The 16,147-nt window shown below is 39.1% G+C and overlaps 2 protein-coding genes across 2 annotated transcripts in view; one reads left to right on the forward strand and one right to left on the reverse strand.

Moving 5' to 3' along the window:
* Positions 1-4,575: 4,575 nt before the first annotated feature.
* Positions 4,576-13,288, forward strand: CNN2 (calponin 2). The gene is made up of 7 exons (XM_075205942.1): positions 4,576-4,735; positions 6,709-6,830; positions 7,844-7,910; positions 8,245-8,382; positions 10,037-10,153; positions 10,602-10,748; positions 11,694-13,288. The coding sequence occupies exons 1-7, from the start codon at positions 4,676-4,678 to the stop codon at positions 11,946-11,948; spliced, it is 906 nt and encodes a 301-aa protein (XP_075062043.1). The 5' UTR covers positions 4,576-4,675; the 3' UTR covers positions 11,949-13,288.
* A 1,355-nt stretch (positions 13,289-14,643) lies between these two features.
* The window catches only part of LOC142150753 (uncharacterized), a 29,865-nt gene continuing 28,361 nt past the window's right edge, over positions 14,644-16,147 (reverse strand). Inside the window, exon 5 of the mRNA XM_075205951.1 lies at positions 14,644-15,448. Within this exon, the coding sequence (XP_075062052.1) occupies positions 15,334-15,448 (115 nt within the window). The 3' untranslated portion in view covers positions 14,644-15,333. The remainder of the gene's footprint in view (positions 15,449-16,147) is intronic.

Consider the following 16,147-nt stretch of genomic DNA (forward strand, 5'->3'; position numbering starts at 1 on the left):
GCAGGCCTGTCCAACCTGCGGCCCTCCAGATGTTGTGAAACTACAAGCCCCAGCATGCTTTGCTGGTAGACAACCAGTTGATAGCTGGAAGGGCATGCTGGGACTTGTAGTTTCACAAACATCTGGAGGGCTGCAGGTTGGACAGGCCTGAGCTAGAGGATCAATGAAAAACCGCAATCACAGCTTCTTTCACCCGCATCGTTCTACATCGATTTTAATGTGGGGAACAAAAATGTTAACCACTTTAAGTGGAAGTGCAACTTTACAAGTAAACCATAATAAAATACTCACAAATTATTTTAAAAGTAAATATTAAAATAAAATAAATATAAATATGTATTTATTGCCATTCCATACCTTTGTATCGCCAAATCAATGAAGAAAATGAGCTCCCTGGTGTCAGGTCCCTTTGTTGATGAATGATCTTCTCATGCAACCACTGTTAAATAATTCTTCTGCTGCAGTATGAGAACCTTCACGCAACAGTCCCATCATTCTCTGACATTTGGGCAGTCAGCAACGAAAGCCTTATTGGGAAGTAACGTATATGTGAGGGATCAACTGACAACTTAGAGATACTTACCATTTTTTTAAACAGAAAACAAGAAAAGCAACAAAATAATTTCTTAATGTAACATTTTAACTATACTTCAACTATACTTTACAAAAAACAGGTAGCAGATCCATTGGAAAACCTTAAATTGGGAACAAACACTAATAGCTTTTGATATTGCATGTGCCATTGATATGTAGCTGGGTACACGTTATTGACAATGGACATAATGCTAATTAGCCACATGCTGTCTGGATTAACTGTTTTGTATCTTATTGCCTACATTTCATTTACTGGTCATTCAGACTACATTGCTAACATTAATGATCTTTTTAGACACACACTAGAATTTTGTCCAAAGGACAAAGTGAATATGGGGAGAACATACAAAGCCTTGATTAAGGGTTCAGATCGCCCTAGGCTAATATGTTTGTAGTGCCCCCTCACCTTCCACGCCAGACTAGTAGGCAAAATGAACCCATCCTTTTTTTTTTTTTTTTAATATCCAGCTTCCTTCACCTCCCCTCCAATATTTATGTTCCTGTGTTTTCAAAATTCAGCTGCACTTGGTTTTTTAAAGGGTCACAGCAATCTGACCAGGCGACCTCTCTCTACAACCTCTCCCTCACCACTGCCCTGGATGCTCTCGCCCTCGCTTCTTCTGTCTGCTGTCACCATCTGCTACCCCAACCACTGCAATACAAATTTTCCTTCTTCCTTCAGAAGTGCACTCGCGCTGCTGAACTCCTCTGGAGGAAATCTCACTCCCTGGCTGATATCCTTCACTTTAAGTTTATCTTCTCCTCCTACAGTTCTGTCCTCTCCCTTGCCAAACAATCCTTCTTTAAGTCCCTCATTTATTCTCAGTCCTATAATCCAGTCCTCCTCTTTGCCACATTTATCTCTCTCCATACCCATCCCCCACCCCCTATCCCGCTCTCACTCTTTGCCACTGACAGCCTCAATTTTCGAGGAGAAAAAGGAGGCAATCAGACTTGACATCTCCTCCTCGTTTCACCCTCCAGCCACCTTCATTGTTCCACCTTCCCCCAACAATCAACTCTGGTGCTCCTTCCACCCTACATCAGGTGATGAAGTCCACTCTCTCATTCTTTCCCCTCTTCATCTACCTGCCAACTGGATCCCATCCCTTCTCACCTCGGTTGCTCCCACCTTGCACACCTCTTTAATCTGTCACTCTCCACTGGCATTGTCACATGTTCCTTCAAACACCCACTTCTCACTTGTATTCTGACTCTTCCTCACCCCTATCTGCCCTCCCCGTTGGAGTCCCTCAGGGTTCAGTTCTTGATCCTCTTTTTTTGTCACTGTACACTACCTCCCTGGGCTCATCTGTTCCTTTGGTCTTCAGTATCACATCTACGCCAATGACATTCAACTCTCTTCTCCTTACCCCCCCCCCCCCCCCCACCTCATCTCTCGTGTTTCTGACTACCTTTCCGCCTTCTCCTCTTGGATGTCTTCACGTTAAAACTGAACTCATTGCTTTCCCTCCTTCTAAATATTCCCCCCACCTAGATCCCTCCATAACCATAAATAACACCACCATCTCCTGTTCCCCAACTCCACTGCCTGGGTGTCACCCTCGACTCCTCACTCTCTTTTGCCCCCCACATCCAATCCCTTGCCCAATCCTGTCACTTTCAACTAGGGAATATCGCCCGCATCTGGCCCTTCCTTTCTCAGGATGCCGCCAAAATCATTATCCATGCACTCATTATTTCCATTCTTGATTACTGTAACCTTCTCCTCTCGTCCCCCTTCGCTCTCTTCTCAATGCGGCCGCAAGACTTATCGTTCTTTCATGTGGCTCCTCCTCTCTCTGCCTTGCCTTACCCTGGCTTCCTTTCCCCTACCGAATCCTATTTAAACTCCTCACCCTCACCTACAAGGTCCTCTCACACTTTACTGTCCCTTATATCTCTAACCTCCTTTCCATTCAAACTTCTGCCCGTTCCCTGCTCTCGGCCATTGACCGTCGCCTTACCACTGCACTGATCACCTCATCCCACACTAGAATTTAAGATTTCTCTTGTGCTGCCCCCCTCCACTGGAACGACCTCCCTCGCTCCATCCATCTGTCACCTAATCTAAGCACCTTCAAAGGGGAAATCAAAACCCACCTGTTTCTCAAAACCTACCAGCCATCCATCTAACTTTCCCCATCCTTCTTGGATTGCAGTGAAGCTTTAAAATAGGTGTTTTTGTTTATTTTTTTCAGTTTAGCTCCACTTTCACAAAAATTCAGGGCTTTTAAAAATGGCATATTTGTATATGTTTGAGATGGACTGTTTCTTTTTGGATCAATTCCAATTTAGAACAAATCATTCTGACTGCCACATCTATAAATTAATATTATAAACCCTTATTCTATATAGCACAAACATTTTTTTATGCAATCAGGGATATGTACTAAACATATGATGAAAACTCTATTGGAACATACACAGGGGCTAGCTAGCAAGTTTTAGCCCGGAGGGCAATGCCTCGGCTCAACACCCTATTGGGAACATTTAAAGGAAAAAAATGCAGCAAGCCCACTTTGGGACCAGTCCGGGTAGCAGATGCCCCCTTCCCCATCCAGCCCATGAACGTACACGGAAACAGAGGGTAAAAAGATGCTGTTCACTAAAACTCATCAGTTAAAAAAAGCTGCCCTGTAGTTATGCAGCCTGTGTTATGTTCAGACAGCCGAGCAAGTGTACTGAGGAAACTGAACATTAATGTATTATTTATTTTTGGCAAGTGTTGACTACTTGGCTGTTTTAGCATTTGTTTAGCAACCTTTTCACATAATTATGCGAAGTGGTAGATAATGTAGCGAGGGCCAATTAACAAGACAGTTGTCGCTGCTGCACCCCAGGTCTATCTCACAAAACAGACCGCATCATTTTTTAAAAAAAACAGAACAAAAACAAAAACAAATAAATCCCTGTATTTTGAGACTTTGCTTTTTAAAGAGGCATATTTTGCAGAAAATTGCCCTTCACTCAGGACCAGCATTACCATTTGGTGAAGTGAGGCAGTTGCCTTGATCATCAACATTTTGCAGGCACCAAAAACACTGTATGAGTGACATCAGTGTTTTTATTTTCCATGACATCTCCACGTTGAGCACATTAAGCACTGGCTGCCCAGTGTGCCCCCCTTCATCATTGGCTAGCAAGTGGGCACGTTTTAATCAATATGACCAGACAGTGTACTGCTGTGTCAGTGATAGGCTGGGAGTTTGTGAGTGTGTGATGTCACACAGGGCCAGCGGAACACGATAACCCCAGTAAGTGTGGCAGGACACAATTGATTGCACCATAAAAATATGTTTTTTTGTGATGCAGGAGATGTGCTCCTTTATGTCCCCTGTCTGCTCCACACGATGTAAGAAGTGACAAGGGGAGGCCTGTCTGTGGTGGAGGTTAGGTTGCCCAGTATCCTTCCACAGCTACATTCACTGTAACTAAAATACTTGGAGGAAAATTATAATATCTCCTTAAGAAGTATGTTCTTTATAATAACAAATGATTCTAATATATACAGTAGTTTAAGCATTATCATATATTGTATGGCTTTTGACAAAGTGTCGGGAGTCTGACCATTAGAACCTTTCAAGTGGTCACCAAAAAAATCCCATTTTAGCTTCAGGCGGTGCTCATTTTTTTATTTCAAATATAGCTGTTTATGTACAAACCACAGTCGCTATATGTGTACAGGTTTGACACCTGCACAGGCTGACTACTAGGACACTTCCAGCTCAGCTGTGCATCTCCTCACAGGGTGCGGCATCAGTGAATCAGTGCACAGGGACCTAGACCTGCACACTGGGTGTACCCCATACACAAAGTACCTGCTCTCACGCCGGATGCTTTGAGGGAATTTGTTCAGATTTTGGGATTGGCAGGAAATACCCATCCTGAGGAATTCGGAGCTCTTTGCCCATATATGGGGATTTTTATTGTCAACCAATTGGATTCTGGTAGGAGGGGTCCGGACACAGACACTGACTCAATCAGAGGAAACTGACTCAGACAAACAGTAGAGGCAGACAGACTGAGAGACAGGGGTGAAAGATTGGGCAGAGAAGAGACAGCTCCAGCTACAGACAGCATGAGTACCCAGTTTAACAAGGGTCCGTCCTATGGTTTGTCAGCAGAAGTTAGGAACAGGGTAAGATATTTAGTTTATGGGGGCAGGGTTGGGGCGGTGGTTAAGGAGTTCAGGTAACTCCGCTGCAGACAAAGTTTTTCACTTAAACTTTCTCTTTCCGTGTTAATGTTTTCTCATTTGCTCTCATTCCCTCTGTGTATTGTATGTGAATCTTTATTCCTTCAGTTTATTGGGGGAATCAAATGTTCATGTTCTCTATGTACTTGTAGTTCAACAACTTATATTTTTGTATAAGTTGTTTTACCATGATTGAACGTGATGAAAACAATTAGGTGCAAGAAGCAGAGTTGTATACGTGTGAAATACACTGATCTGCAGCCTCAGCCTGGGTACAGTAGCTCTTCTCTCTTGTGCATCACTTACCAAAAATTATCTTCCAACACATCATTAATAATAAGTTGATTGTTTTCAGCACACTGAAGACATTTACAGATTAGTTGGCACAACTACCTCTCACTACACACTGTTGGGCTTAAGATTTTAATATGTTGTGTGATGGCAGCATAGTCCTAAACTATACAAGTAACTCACTGAACAAATACCTCATCAAACTAAATCACAATGTAATTGATCCACTTAACACCTCACCCAACGTCTCTTTTAAATCCTAAACCTTTCAAATGATTATGTTTTTGCATGTGATGTATGTGTGAAAGTTTCACCTCTGCCCCTAAGTGTGATGTATATTATTATTAAATTCCTTATTTTTATTTGTATCTAAAAAAATGAATGGGTTGTGTCTACAAGTAAAAAAAAGCAAATATGTTTCTTCACACATAAGGTTTGTCTGGTTATTTGGCAGTTTTGAGAGTGTGTATATGTATGTATAAAAGTGTGTATGTATATGTGTGTGTATATATATATATATATAATATATACACTTTTGTACTCCTTAAACTCAGTTCTTGCAGTTATGTGTTCTGCATATCAAGTCTCAAATAACTTTATACAAGTTTTGTCATCAAAATGTCACAGCTGAAGCTGCTCTGCTGATGACTTTGGCATAGACACAATTGACCTATATTTTATTTTAATAACCTGCTGTGTCAACTTCTAACAAGTAAAATCACCAGCAAGCCAATATATATTTATTTTTAACTAGGGAAAATTGGTGTGGCCAAATTAAAGCCATCTTTTAACAAATAAAACAAAGTTAACAAGCCTCCACCCTAAATATTTGGGATTTTGAGAACTAATGTATATATTCCTTTTTAAGTAATGTAAATATCAGGAATATCTTGTAAAATGAATAAAGTCACTCAGCCTGATTGTATTTGACAGTCATAGTGCCAGATTATTATATTGTCACTGTAGCAGTATTTAGTTGTTTTTTCCCCCCATACAAGTATTCCCTTTTGTTATCTGAACATATATTGGGATTAAAACAAATAATTGTTTACTAGTGTTGTGTAATAATGTGAAATACAGCACTTTGATATTAAAAGCTTGTATGATCGCTTTCTCTGCGGCATGTCTGCACTGATAAAATCAAGTGACTGCTTTTACAAACGAGACTGAGATTGGAGTAAGACTACCTTGTGAAGAGACACAACGCTGTTGCACGCACTGACACATTGTCCCGCAGGGAAAATTGAGACTAATTACTCAATATTACACATCCCAATCTGAAAGATATGGAAAAGCGATTGCAAAATCCGGGGTGGGGTGGGGGCTACTTTGTATTTGTGGATGATTGAATTTCTTATTCTGACTCTCCTGTTGCGCTGAATTCCACCTGCAAAAGGTCACCGCACTAAAAACAAACCCAAAATAATTATTCTAAGGTGTGTAGCTGTGTGTTTCTTTCTAAAGACATCCACAAAAGAGTACATTTCTATACAAAGGGGCTTAAAACAATTTGCCTACTGTTATAATTTCTTGGGTGTGTGTTGGATTGTAATCACAATTCACAGTTATCTGTTCAGAATAAATACTTTGACTAAGTTATTCTTATTCCTCTCCTTATTTTCTAGTTGGCTCAGAAATATGATCCCCAGAAGGAGGCTGAGCTTCAAGTCTGGATTGAGGAGGTAACTGGAATGTCCATTGGCCCAGACTTTCAGAAAGGGTTAAAAGATGGTGTCATCTTGTGCGAGTAAGTATGTGATGGCAGGGAAAACACAAATGCCCTATATTAAGGGAAAATATCGTCTTTTATTCATAGATTACACTCTCGCATTTTTCTGTGGTAAAATAGAATATTTGCACGTGGAAGTACCCTCGGTTTACACTGAAGAGCTGTACAAAACATAATGTTAAAGGTTAATTAATAAAACCAGTCAACTGAATGAGATTATTTACAGACCTGGTGCTTCTGTACATTTCATTAGTACACAAAGAATAATCAGGTGCAAGTTATGTACAATTCTTATTACTAACTTGTTTGAGGAAGAGTGCAATGTTGAGGAAACATAACGTTGCAAATTTATAAATGAGGTAGGGGTGTCTTGTTTTTTTTTTCTACAGTAAATATTTAGATTTTTTTTCTTTTGTATAGTTACCCATGCATCAGATTCCGTTAATGCCCCTTTTGTGCTCATGTTAATTTCACCTCAAAAGGTAGACCGATTGTAAAGCGCTACGAAATTTGCTGTATAAATTGATATTGATGACCACAAGAAACAGATAGAAGCTGAAAGCGATACTGGCAAGGAAAGGTTTTCTTAACCTGTTTCCAAACATTTGCCCATTAATATCTGTAGATGCTTACCAAGTAGCCCTTAATGTGTTTATCCAACAACATTATGGGGCAGATTAAATTTGATGCGATGTGCCTCTGGAACAGTCTGCGAAGATACGTTGCGTCAGGAGTTTTTACAGAAATCTCCGCTCATTTTCCTTTGTGTCCCATAGAAGTGCTTCTGAAAATCAGCGGAGATTTCTTACCGTAATAGCCAGCAATCTGCACATCTGAACATCAAGGTAATGTTTAGTGTCACCTCATGCTGAATTGAGTCTGCTCCTATATGTCTAGTAATAAAAACAGGAGACACATTAATTAGTAGCCACCAGGGAAGTAGATGCGTGTATGTCATATAGATTAGAGATGCAAGTGAATTTCATTGTGGATGAGAAATATGAATAGTAAATGTATTTCTTGCCCCACAGGCTCATGAACAAGATAAGGCCAAACTCGATCTCAAAAATTAATGTCTCCAAGCAAAACTGGCATCAGGTGAGAGTAATGTGCACTCTAGATTGTTGTGGGGGGTTTTATTTTCAAAGAATGTGGGACATTAGTGGCTTCTGGGTAAGGGTGGTCAAGGTATGAGAGATTATTAGGGAGCAGATATTTCATGAAATAGAAACCAACTTGTTGGTTGGATTCCTCTGAAGTATATGTGGTAATATAGTAATCAAGTAGACTGTTAAGATATCTCTGAGCTGGGGAAATTGAAGGTTTATGTCAATTAAGAAGGAATGTAATGGATTGCAGAGTTAGATTAATATGAATTATTGCAAGCAATATTTCTTACTTACACAGTGACTCATCTCTCCTCTGTCCCCAGCTTGAAAACATTTCAAACTTCATTAAAGCCACGAATCTTTATGGGATGAAGTCTGTAGACCTGTTTGAAGCTAATGACCTTTTTGAAAATGGGAATATGACCCAAGTTCAGGTGTCTTTGCTGGCACTGGCAGGGATGGTAAGTTGGTACATTTACTTTGTGTATCCTCAGTGTTGTCTGGGTGATCAGTAATTAGAGTGCAGTTATGGGAAAGAAACAATGGTAGGAGGTCTCATTTTTCTGTTAACCACTTCTCTAGTGATCTACCCTTTTTTTCTGGCAAAATGAATACAGACACAATGGTGTAACTCGTATTGTATTCGTCCAACCACAATGTTATATATACCGTATATACTCGAGTATAAGCCGAGTTTTTCAGCACATTTTTTGTGCTGGAAAAGCTCCCCCTCGGCTTATACTCGAGTGATACTCCAGGACCACAATGCACGGCCATAACGAGGGTGGTGCCTGCCTCCATAGCTTCAGCCCTTAAGTTCCGCTTAAGGGCTGAAGAGAAAGAGAAAGAAAAAATCAACTTACAAGAGTTTGGTGCTTGTTGCCGTAAGTTCCGCAGTGGAACGCATGTGCGTTCCAAATGCCGAACTTCCTGTCCGTGGACAGGAAGTTCGGCATTTGGAACGCACATGCGTTCCACTGCGGAGGTGGAACCCTGACTGACCTAGTCTCTGCGCACACGAACCCTGACTGATCTAGTCTCTGCGGAGGTAAGTAAAAGGATGAACTCTCTCTCCCTCTCCCCCTCCCCCTCCCCCCTCGGGTTGAAGTTGGACATGATAAAAAAAACAAGTGTACTAAGAACATCCTATGGCTGCCGGGTAAGCAGTAAATGTGGCATGTGGGGTGGGCTGTGTGCGCTCTTTATGTTGAGCTGAACTTTCCATGTTTTTGCCTCTCCTCACACTGAGGGGATTAACGCACTTGTTCCACTTCATATGATCTACTGAAAACGCAATACAGTGAGAGCACTCACTCAGATAACTGTTTTGTGGGGCGTTTCAATTGGAGACAGCAAACTTGAGAAAGCAAAAAGAACAAAACTCCATATATTTCTCCAACCTCAGGTTCTCTGAGTAGGTCTGATAATGCCCTCTTTCCTATGGTTAACTGAAAGGAAAACATCCTCTTGGATTAATGGGACTTCATGCCATGTCTGGGAGATTTCCTTCTCTCTGACCACAGCTTCATGTTTTACTTCACTGTTCATTAAACTCTCTCTCTACCCTAGGCTTCTACTCGAGTCAATAAGTTTTCCCAGTTTTTTGTGGTATAATTAGGTGCCTCGGCTTATATTCGGGTCGACTTATACTCGAGTATATACGGTAGTTGTTTGACATTAATTTATAAATTAGTTTATGCCACAAAATGGATGTCCCTGTTATGTGTATTTGACAGATACATGTTAATATCTCAATATTTCCCAGTATAGCTATATTGTGCCTAACATTCCCCTGTTTATGTGTATGCTGTCATATAGTGGTATATTTACCAATCGGACTCTAGTTATCATTTATTTAGTACATTCTACAAAATGTCAGCTAAAATCTGGTTGCTATAGGCAACATCTCCGCTATTTCAAACTCGCAGTTTAGTAAATCGAGCCCTTAGTGTGTTTTAGAGCGCTGGACTATATTTTTGCAAGCTGGTATTTCACGCAATATGTCTTCCACTTTTTGAAAGAGTGTTCTTACACTAGTCTTTTTAAGTGTCCTAAGAGTAGTAGAATAATTTTTGACCTCCTCCTTTTAAACTCTTGTCTTTTGCTGATCTTTAGGCAAAAACTAAAGGCATACAGAGTGAAGTGGATATTGGGGTTAAATACTCAGAAAAGCAAGAAAGAAACTTTGATGAAAACACAAGGAAAGCAGGACAGTGTGTCATTGGCCTACAGGTAAGATATGCAGTGATTTTGGCATTCGTACTTGGAGTAACTAGGAGTTTAAGGTTAATAGTGGAAAATTAAAAATACATGTATATGCTACTCTTCTGATGTTTGTTTGATCACTAAGGGCCTCTAGTTTTTCTTTTATCATTTCTAACTGTAAGTTAAAATGCTTTACAAAAAAAAATGTATTCTGTCCTGTTGGGGTCCATGATTCTATATCGAATTGTTTGTCCAAAATGTCAATCAGGAGGCAGAGATGACACAGCTGTAGCCTATTTGTGCATCTGTTGTGTGGACCTTTTAGAAACATTGACTACAACAGCACAGAGTAAGGAATTCTGGGAGTAGGATCTCCCATTAAGTAAGAGTGTGTAAGAGCTATAGTGAGTAATTATTCAGAATATTTGCTAACAATGTGAAATTGGCCTACTAAATGAATGTCTTTCTCACTCAGATGGGTACAAATAAGTGTGCTAGCCAGTCTGGTATGACCGCCTATGGAACAAGGAGGCATCTGTATGACCCAAAGCACAATATCTTGCCACCCATGGACCATTCGACAATCAGCCTTCAGATGGGCACCAACAAAGGAGCCAGCCAGGTGAGGAGGGGCTAGCAGGAGCTGTCAGTTACCAATCATTTCACCGACCCATCTAATGTTGAGTCAACAGCTTGTTGAAAACAACGAAGAGATTATCTTGTGAACTTTGCTAAGCTATGCAACCTAGTGCTACTGATTTTATTTATGCAAATTAATTTTTTTGTCTTACTGTACCTTACGTCTAACTGACAGTTCACTATTTTTAAACCATTAATACCTGTCTTAACAGTCCCTAATTGCATGTTGGGCAGCATACTACTATAAAAGCCAACTACTATAAAAGCCATTCTATGCTAATCAGAACATCTTGTGTAGCGTTAATCACTTCATATTCAAAAACAAATAATATTGAATCTGTTAACATATAGCTGTTGTCTAAGTAATCATAACACTACAGATGACTTCAGGCCTTGTTTCCCTTTTATTACGAAATATTTGACTCGAAGCTTTCAATACAACCCCCCACCCACCCATGTAGAGAGTATCTTAAACATTACAGTAGCTAAGATGGAATATCTATGTGTTAAATTTTACCAGTGTGGTCTACATGGGTAAAATACATTTGTGGATCAATTGCGCTAAAAAATTGAAACAATGCACTGTCTTACCATATTCTTCCACCTAGTAGTTTCTGGGAGAGAGCTGAATCTGTTAGTGGACTACTTATCACTCTAATTCTTCCAGACCCCCCTGCCCCCTGTCCCCCAAATGAACAGTGCAGATGTTGATGGGGTTTAGTTTCTTTGTTATGGAACCTAAGTGGTTCTGTTGGCTACTTTTTGCTAGTTTTGATTGTTTATGCAGCTCTATTTTAAGTAAATGTATTAAAATATAAGGCAATACAACAAAATAAATAACAAAATTGAGCCATATACATTTTCCAACTGAAACAATGGTCAGTTTAAACATAATGGTATGAATATAACTTGCCACATATTGTTGCAGGTGGGAATGACTGCTCCAGGAACACGCCGACACATCTATGATACAAAGACTGGCACAGAGAAGTGTGACGGTTCTTCAATGTCACTGCAGATGGGATATAACCAAGGAGCCAATCAGAGCGGCCAGATCTTTGGCTTGGGCCGGCAGATCTATGATCCCAAATATTGTCCAAAGGGCAATCCTGATAATCTGCCCATTCAGAATGAGGAAGAGGATCTGCAACAGTACAGCTACCATCAGGAACAAGACTTCTAAATCAGTTATGATATGTGGGCTGGAACACAATAAAACATGCACCACTTGTCAGACCAAACTGACTTATGGTGGGCTTTTAATAAAAAAACAAAACAAAAAACAAATAAACTTGGACATGAACATTTTCTATTACTTTTGACAAAAATGTTTTAATAACTGTTTTTTGTTTTTTGTTTTTTTGCAACAAAATGGATTTAAAAAGTGTCTGGATGGTGTAATTGTATGTAATTCTGCCATTTATACAGAGGTATGCTTTATGATTTTACAAGTGCTTTATAACATTCAGGGGAGACCGTATTAGCCATACCTCCTTCATGAGTCCTCACAAAATAGTGAATTCCCTAACCTCAGAAGTGTTTTGTGGGAGAACCCACAAGACGAGATTTGTGCCTCCCAAGTGCAGCTATGCAATGTCTTTGTTTTTTGGGGAGATGAAACTGGTGAAGGTAGATTTTCCGGTTCCCTAACGTAACATCCTCTCAAACAATCCTGCAGGGCGGGACATTATGCTTGATATTACAAAATGCTCTGCAGATCTCTTTGGGGAGAGTTGCAAACTGACTTTTTTTTTTTTTTTGAGCAATCTAGTAATCACTTGGTTTTTGTTTTTTTATATTGTCTTGTTTTAGTTTACTTCTTACTTGTTAATGACCAAATAACATGTAATACCTCTTTGTGTATTATGGATAAAGACAGGACTGCTTCAGATATTTCTCATGCCTGTCACAAGGAGACTATTTGTGCACAATATAGAATCAAGGCTGATTACTTGTTACATTCCTTTTCTTAAATATGTGCCTCTCCCTTTTTTTTCCTGCAGGCAGAGCTCATTCTACAGGTAAGGCGGAGGGCCAGTTTCTGTAAGGAGAGCTGTTACATTTGATGATACTGTAATACAAGATGGTACCTTTTAGATCAGCATAGTTTGCAATCGATAAATCTGGTGTTGTTTATCTATAGCAAACAATATATGTCCACTAAAAGATGCCACAAAATGTAATGTGACTATTTCCTGGAACAATATGACAATCATACATATGTTCATCTGATACCTGTAAGTGTGTTACTGGTTATCGCAAATATTGTTATTCTCTAGTCCACGTTATGTTTTTAGACTGTGTATTGATGCAGTTTATGCATACAGAGCTCCTTTATAGGAAAGGGGCAAGGGAGCTCATCATTAACCAGAACTCAATGCCGCAATAGATGCACAGTATATTGTATCTTCATTATCTAGCAACCCAGATTTTGTGATCTGAAAATATGTGAATGTCTTATTTTTTTTTATTTTCTTTTGTTACAATGTTTCTTTTGTTAAACTAATAAAGGATGTGACTGGATGCCTGTCTATTTTTTATAATTTAAAGCTTAATAATAATAATTGTATGGAACAAACTCAAACTTTCCTTTTGCTTAAAGCTAGCTAGAATCCACTATATTTATTCACATGTATATTGCTCTCTGCAAGAAGGTTCCTTTTTTCTACTTCGTGGATCCTGGTCTAGGACCAGAGCAACTATCATGCAGTCTCATCATTTTTGTGTCTAATTTTTTTTTTTGCTACTGTTTTTTAAAAAAACAAACAATTATATATATTCTCAAATCCCCTTGTACAGAAGATAATTACTTTATTTTGCGCATTTGGTTTCTGTTTTTTTTTAATAAAGTAAATTGTTATCTTTAAAACTTTTCATCTTTGTAATTTAGTTTTCGCTTCAAACAGGAAATATTTTCTTGTAACCCTCTCAGCAATTACTTATATGTTGGTTTGAAAAAAAAAATGGTGGTGATATTGATAAGCTAAAAAAACAATAAAATGTAAAAAGTGAATTACTCATTCCTCTGCACCTGAAATCCCTTACTCTGCTCTGGACACCTTTTGATGAAGTCAATCCTCCACAAACAGACCTAATAGCTACACTAGGGGATATATTTACTATGCGGTGGTTCTGCAGAACCGCCAATTCCTGACGCTTTGAAGTAATTTTTTGTTAAAACGGCACTTTTATTAGGCCATCGGGTTTTGTCTTAAAGTTGCCATTTGAAGAAAGTGACTTCAAAGCGCCCTCAATCGACGGTTCTGCAGAACTGGCACATAGTAGATATACCCCCTGGGACTTTCAAATATAATGTTATCTGTTGGAAACTGGTAGGTATGAGAGTCATCATTATTATCACCATTTATATAGCGCCACTGATTCCGCAGCGCTGCACAGAGCACTCACTCGCATCAGTCCCTGCCCAATTGGCGCTTACAGTCTAAATTCTCTAACACACACACAGACAGAGAGAGACTAGGGTCAATTTAATAGCAGCCAACTAACCTACCAGTATGTTTTTGGAGCATTGGAGGAAAAAGGAGCACCCCGAAGGAAACCCACGCAAACACAGGGAGAACAAACAAACTCCACACAGATAAGACCATGGTCGGGAATTGAACTCATGACCCCCCCAGTGCTGTGAGACAAAAGTGCTAACCACTTGGCCACCGTTATGCACATGAGTCTCCCTTCTGGAGGTCTAATTTCATGAGGTTTCCTGCTCAAGGGGAATAGGATGCACTCTTCATGCATGGGGATGGGGAATTCATTTTTAAAAATGGTTTTTTTTCTTTACTATAGTAGAATTGTCCTTTTAAAACAATATTTCACAATTTATTAATCATCATCAACATTTATTTATATAGCGCCAGCAAATTCCGTAGCGCTTTACAATTGGGAACAAACATTAATAAGACAATACTGGGTAATACATACAGACAGCGAGGTAAGAGAACCCTGCTCGCAAGCTTACAATCTATAGGACAATGGGAGTTAGAAACACAAGGGCATATGTACACAATTTAATAACTGCAATGCAACCATTAAATCGGGTGCCTGCTAGGTGCTAGCATAAAACCATGCAATAAGAGCAGCTGACTATACTTTAATTATATATTTTCACATTCCTTACAAGTGTCTTTAAGCATCTGAAATAAAATCAAGGAGTAATGGAACATCTAAACAATGTCTGTTAATTTGATGTTGACGCCCAAGTTATATCCTTTAAGATCAGTATTGTTTGTTTTGACTGTAACATGGTTAAACTTCAGCTTTTGGTTGTTTTTTTTTTGTGAACGAGGCATTTTAAGACTTATGTATATAAATCCATACAAACCGTTTTGTATTTACATAGTGCACAGGTAGGAATATTTTTCATGTGTCGACTGTATGGCTAAATTCATTTTTCATATTTTCAATAAACTAAATAATACCACAATTTCCCAGTATTCTGGTCAAACAGACTGCTGCACGCGCTGATCATTCCTTGCAGGTGAGATTTGCCCAGTTTGGCTCAAATTAAATCTCCCATCGGTGTTTTCTGTCTTGGAACTATGTTTTTTTTTTTAGTTTCTTTTCCTCCAGGTGAGCCTGATGCCCCCACCTACATGTGGTGTTTTGTGTGCGGTCTCCTGACGCGTTCTTTCAAACACCCCAACATCTTGCAGGATGGCTTTCTCCCTAAGTCTGTTAACACATGCCATAAGTATTAGAATTGATGCAGAGAAAGAATAGAATGGATATGCTGTATATACAACTATTGAAAATAAACATAATTAACTTTAAAATAAAAATCTTGTGTGCCTGAAAAGGATTAATTTGTCTATTAAACACAAAAGATCCATATAAGCATCATGTATAAGAGGCGAAGGCAATTGTACCTAGAGATGGCCAATGCTGTTTTCAGGAATTATTTAGATTATTGAGGGAAATTTTATTTCCGTTTCCATGGAATCATCTGTTATAGGAGAATGGCTCAAAATGTTATATCCAATGGATTTGTAAGTGGAATTTTCATGTCATTTTTATCCTATATACTGGTGTTCCCAGAAGTCATACATTACACACCACAGGCCAAAAAAATGGGTGACATCACATTTTTTTTTTTTTTTTTTTTAACACTTTTATTTATGAGATTGACAACAGAAAGAAATAAGCACATTGGATACATTTAGTTCCATAATAAACAAAAAAGAAAACATACAGAATTATTACAGATTTTGGATCACATTTTTTTTTTTCTCCTTAGTATTGAGGGCATTTAAGGAACAGGTAAGTACATGTATAAGCATGAGGACGCAGGCCAGCACCCCTCCTCCCCTTTTAAAACCAGCTATTCAGAAGACAGATGTTCGATCGGTGGATCTCTGGCACACATAC

The sequence above is a fragment of the Mixophyes fleayi genome, chromosome 1 (assembly GCF_038048845.1).
Source record: "Mixophyes fleayi isolate aMixFle1 chromosome 1, aMixFle1.hap1, whole genome shotgun sequence".
Classification (NCBI taxonomy): domain Eukaryota; kingdom Metazoa; phylum Chordata; class Amphibia; order Anura; family Limnodynastidae; genus Mixophyes; species Mixophyes fleayi.

Excerpts from the sequence above, each read along its gene's own strand:
- CNN2 (XM_075205942.1), top strand. The coding sequence starts at position 4,676 with ATGAGTACCCAGTTTAACAAGGGTCCGTCCTATGGTTTGTCAGCAGAA. Across the intron at positions 6,831-7,843 it reads GATGGTGTCATCTTGTGCGA|GCTCATGAACAAGATAAGGC; the intron begins GTAAGTATGTGA and ends CTTGCCCCACAG. Across the intron at positions 10,154-10,601 it reads AGTGTGTCATTGGCCTACAG|ATGGGTACAAATAAGTGTGC; the intron begins GTAAGATATGCA and ends TTTCTCACTCAG.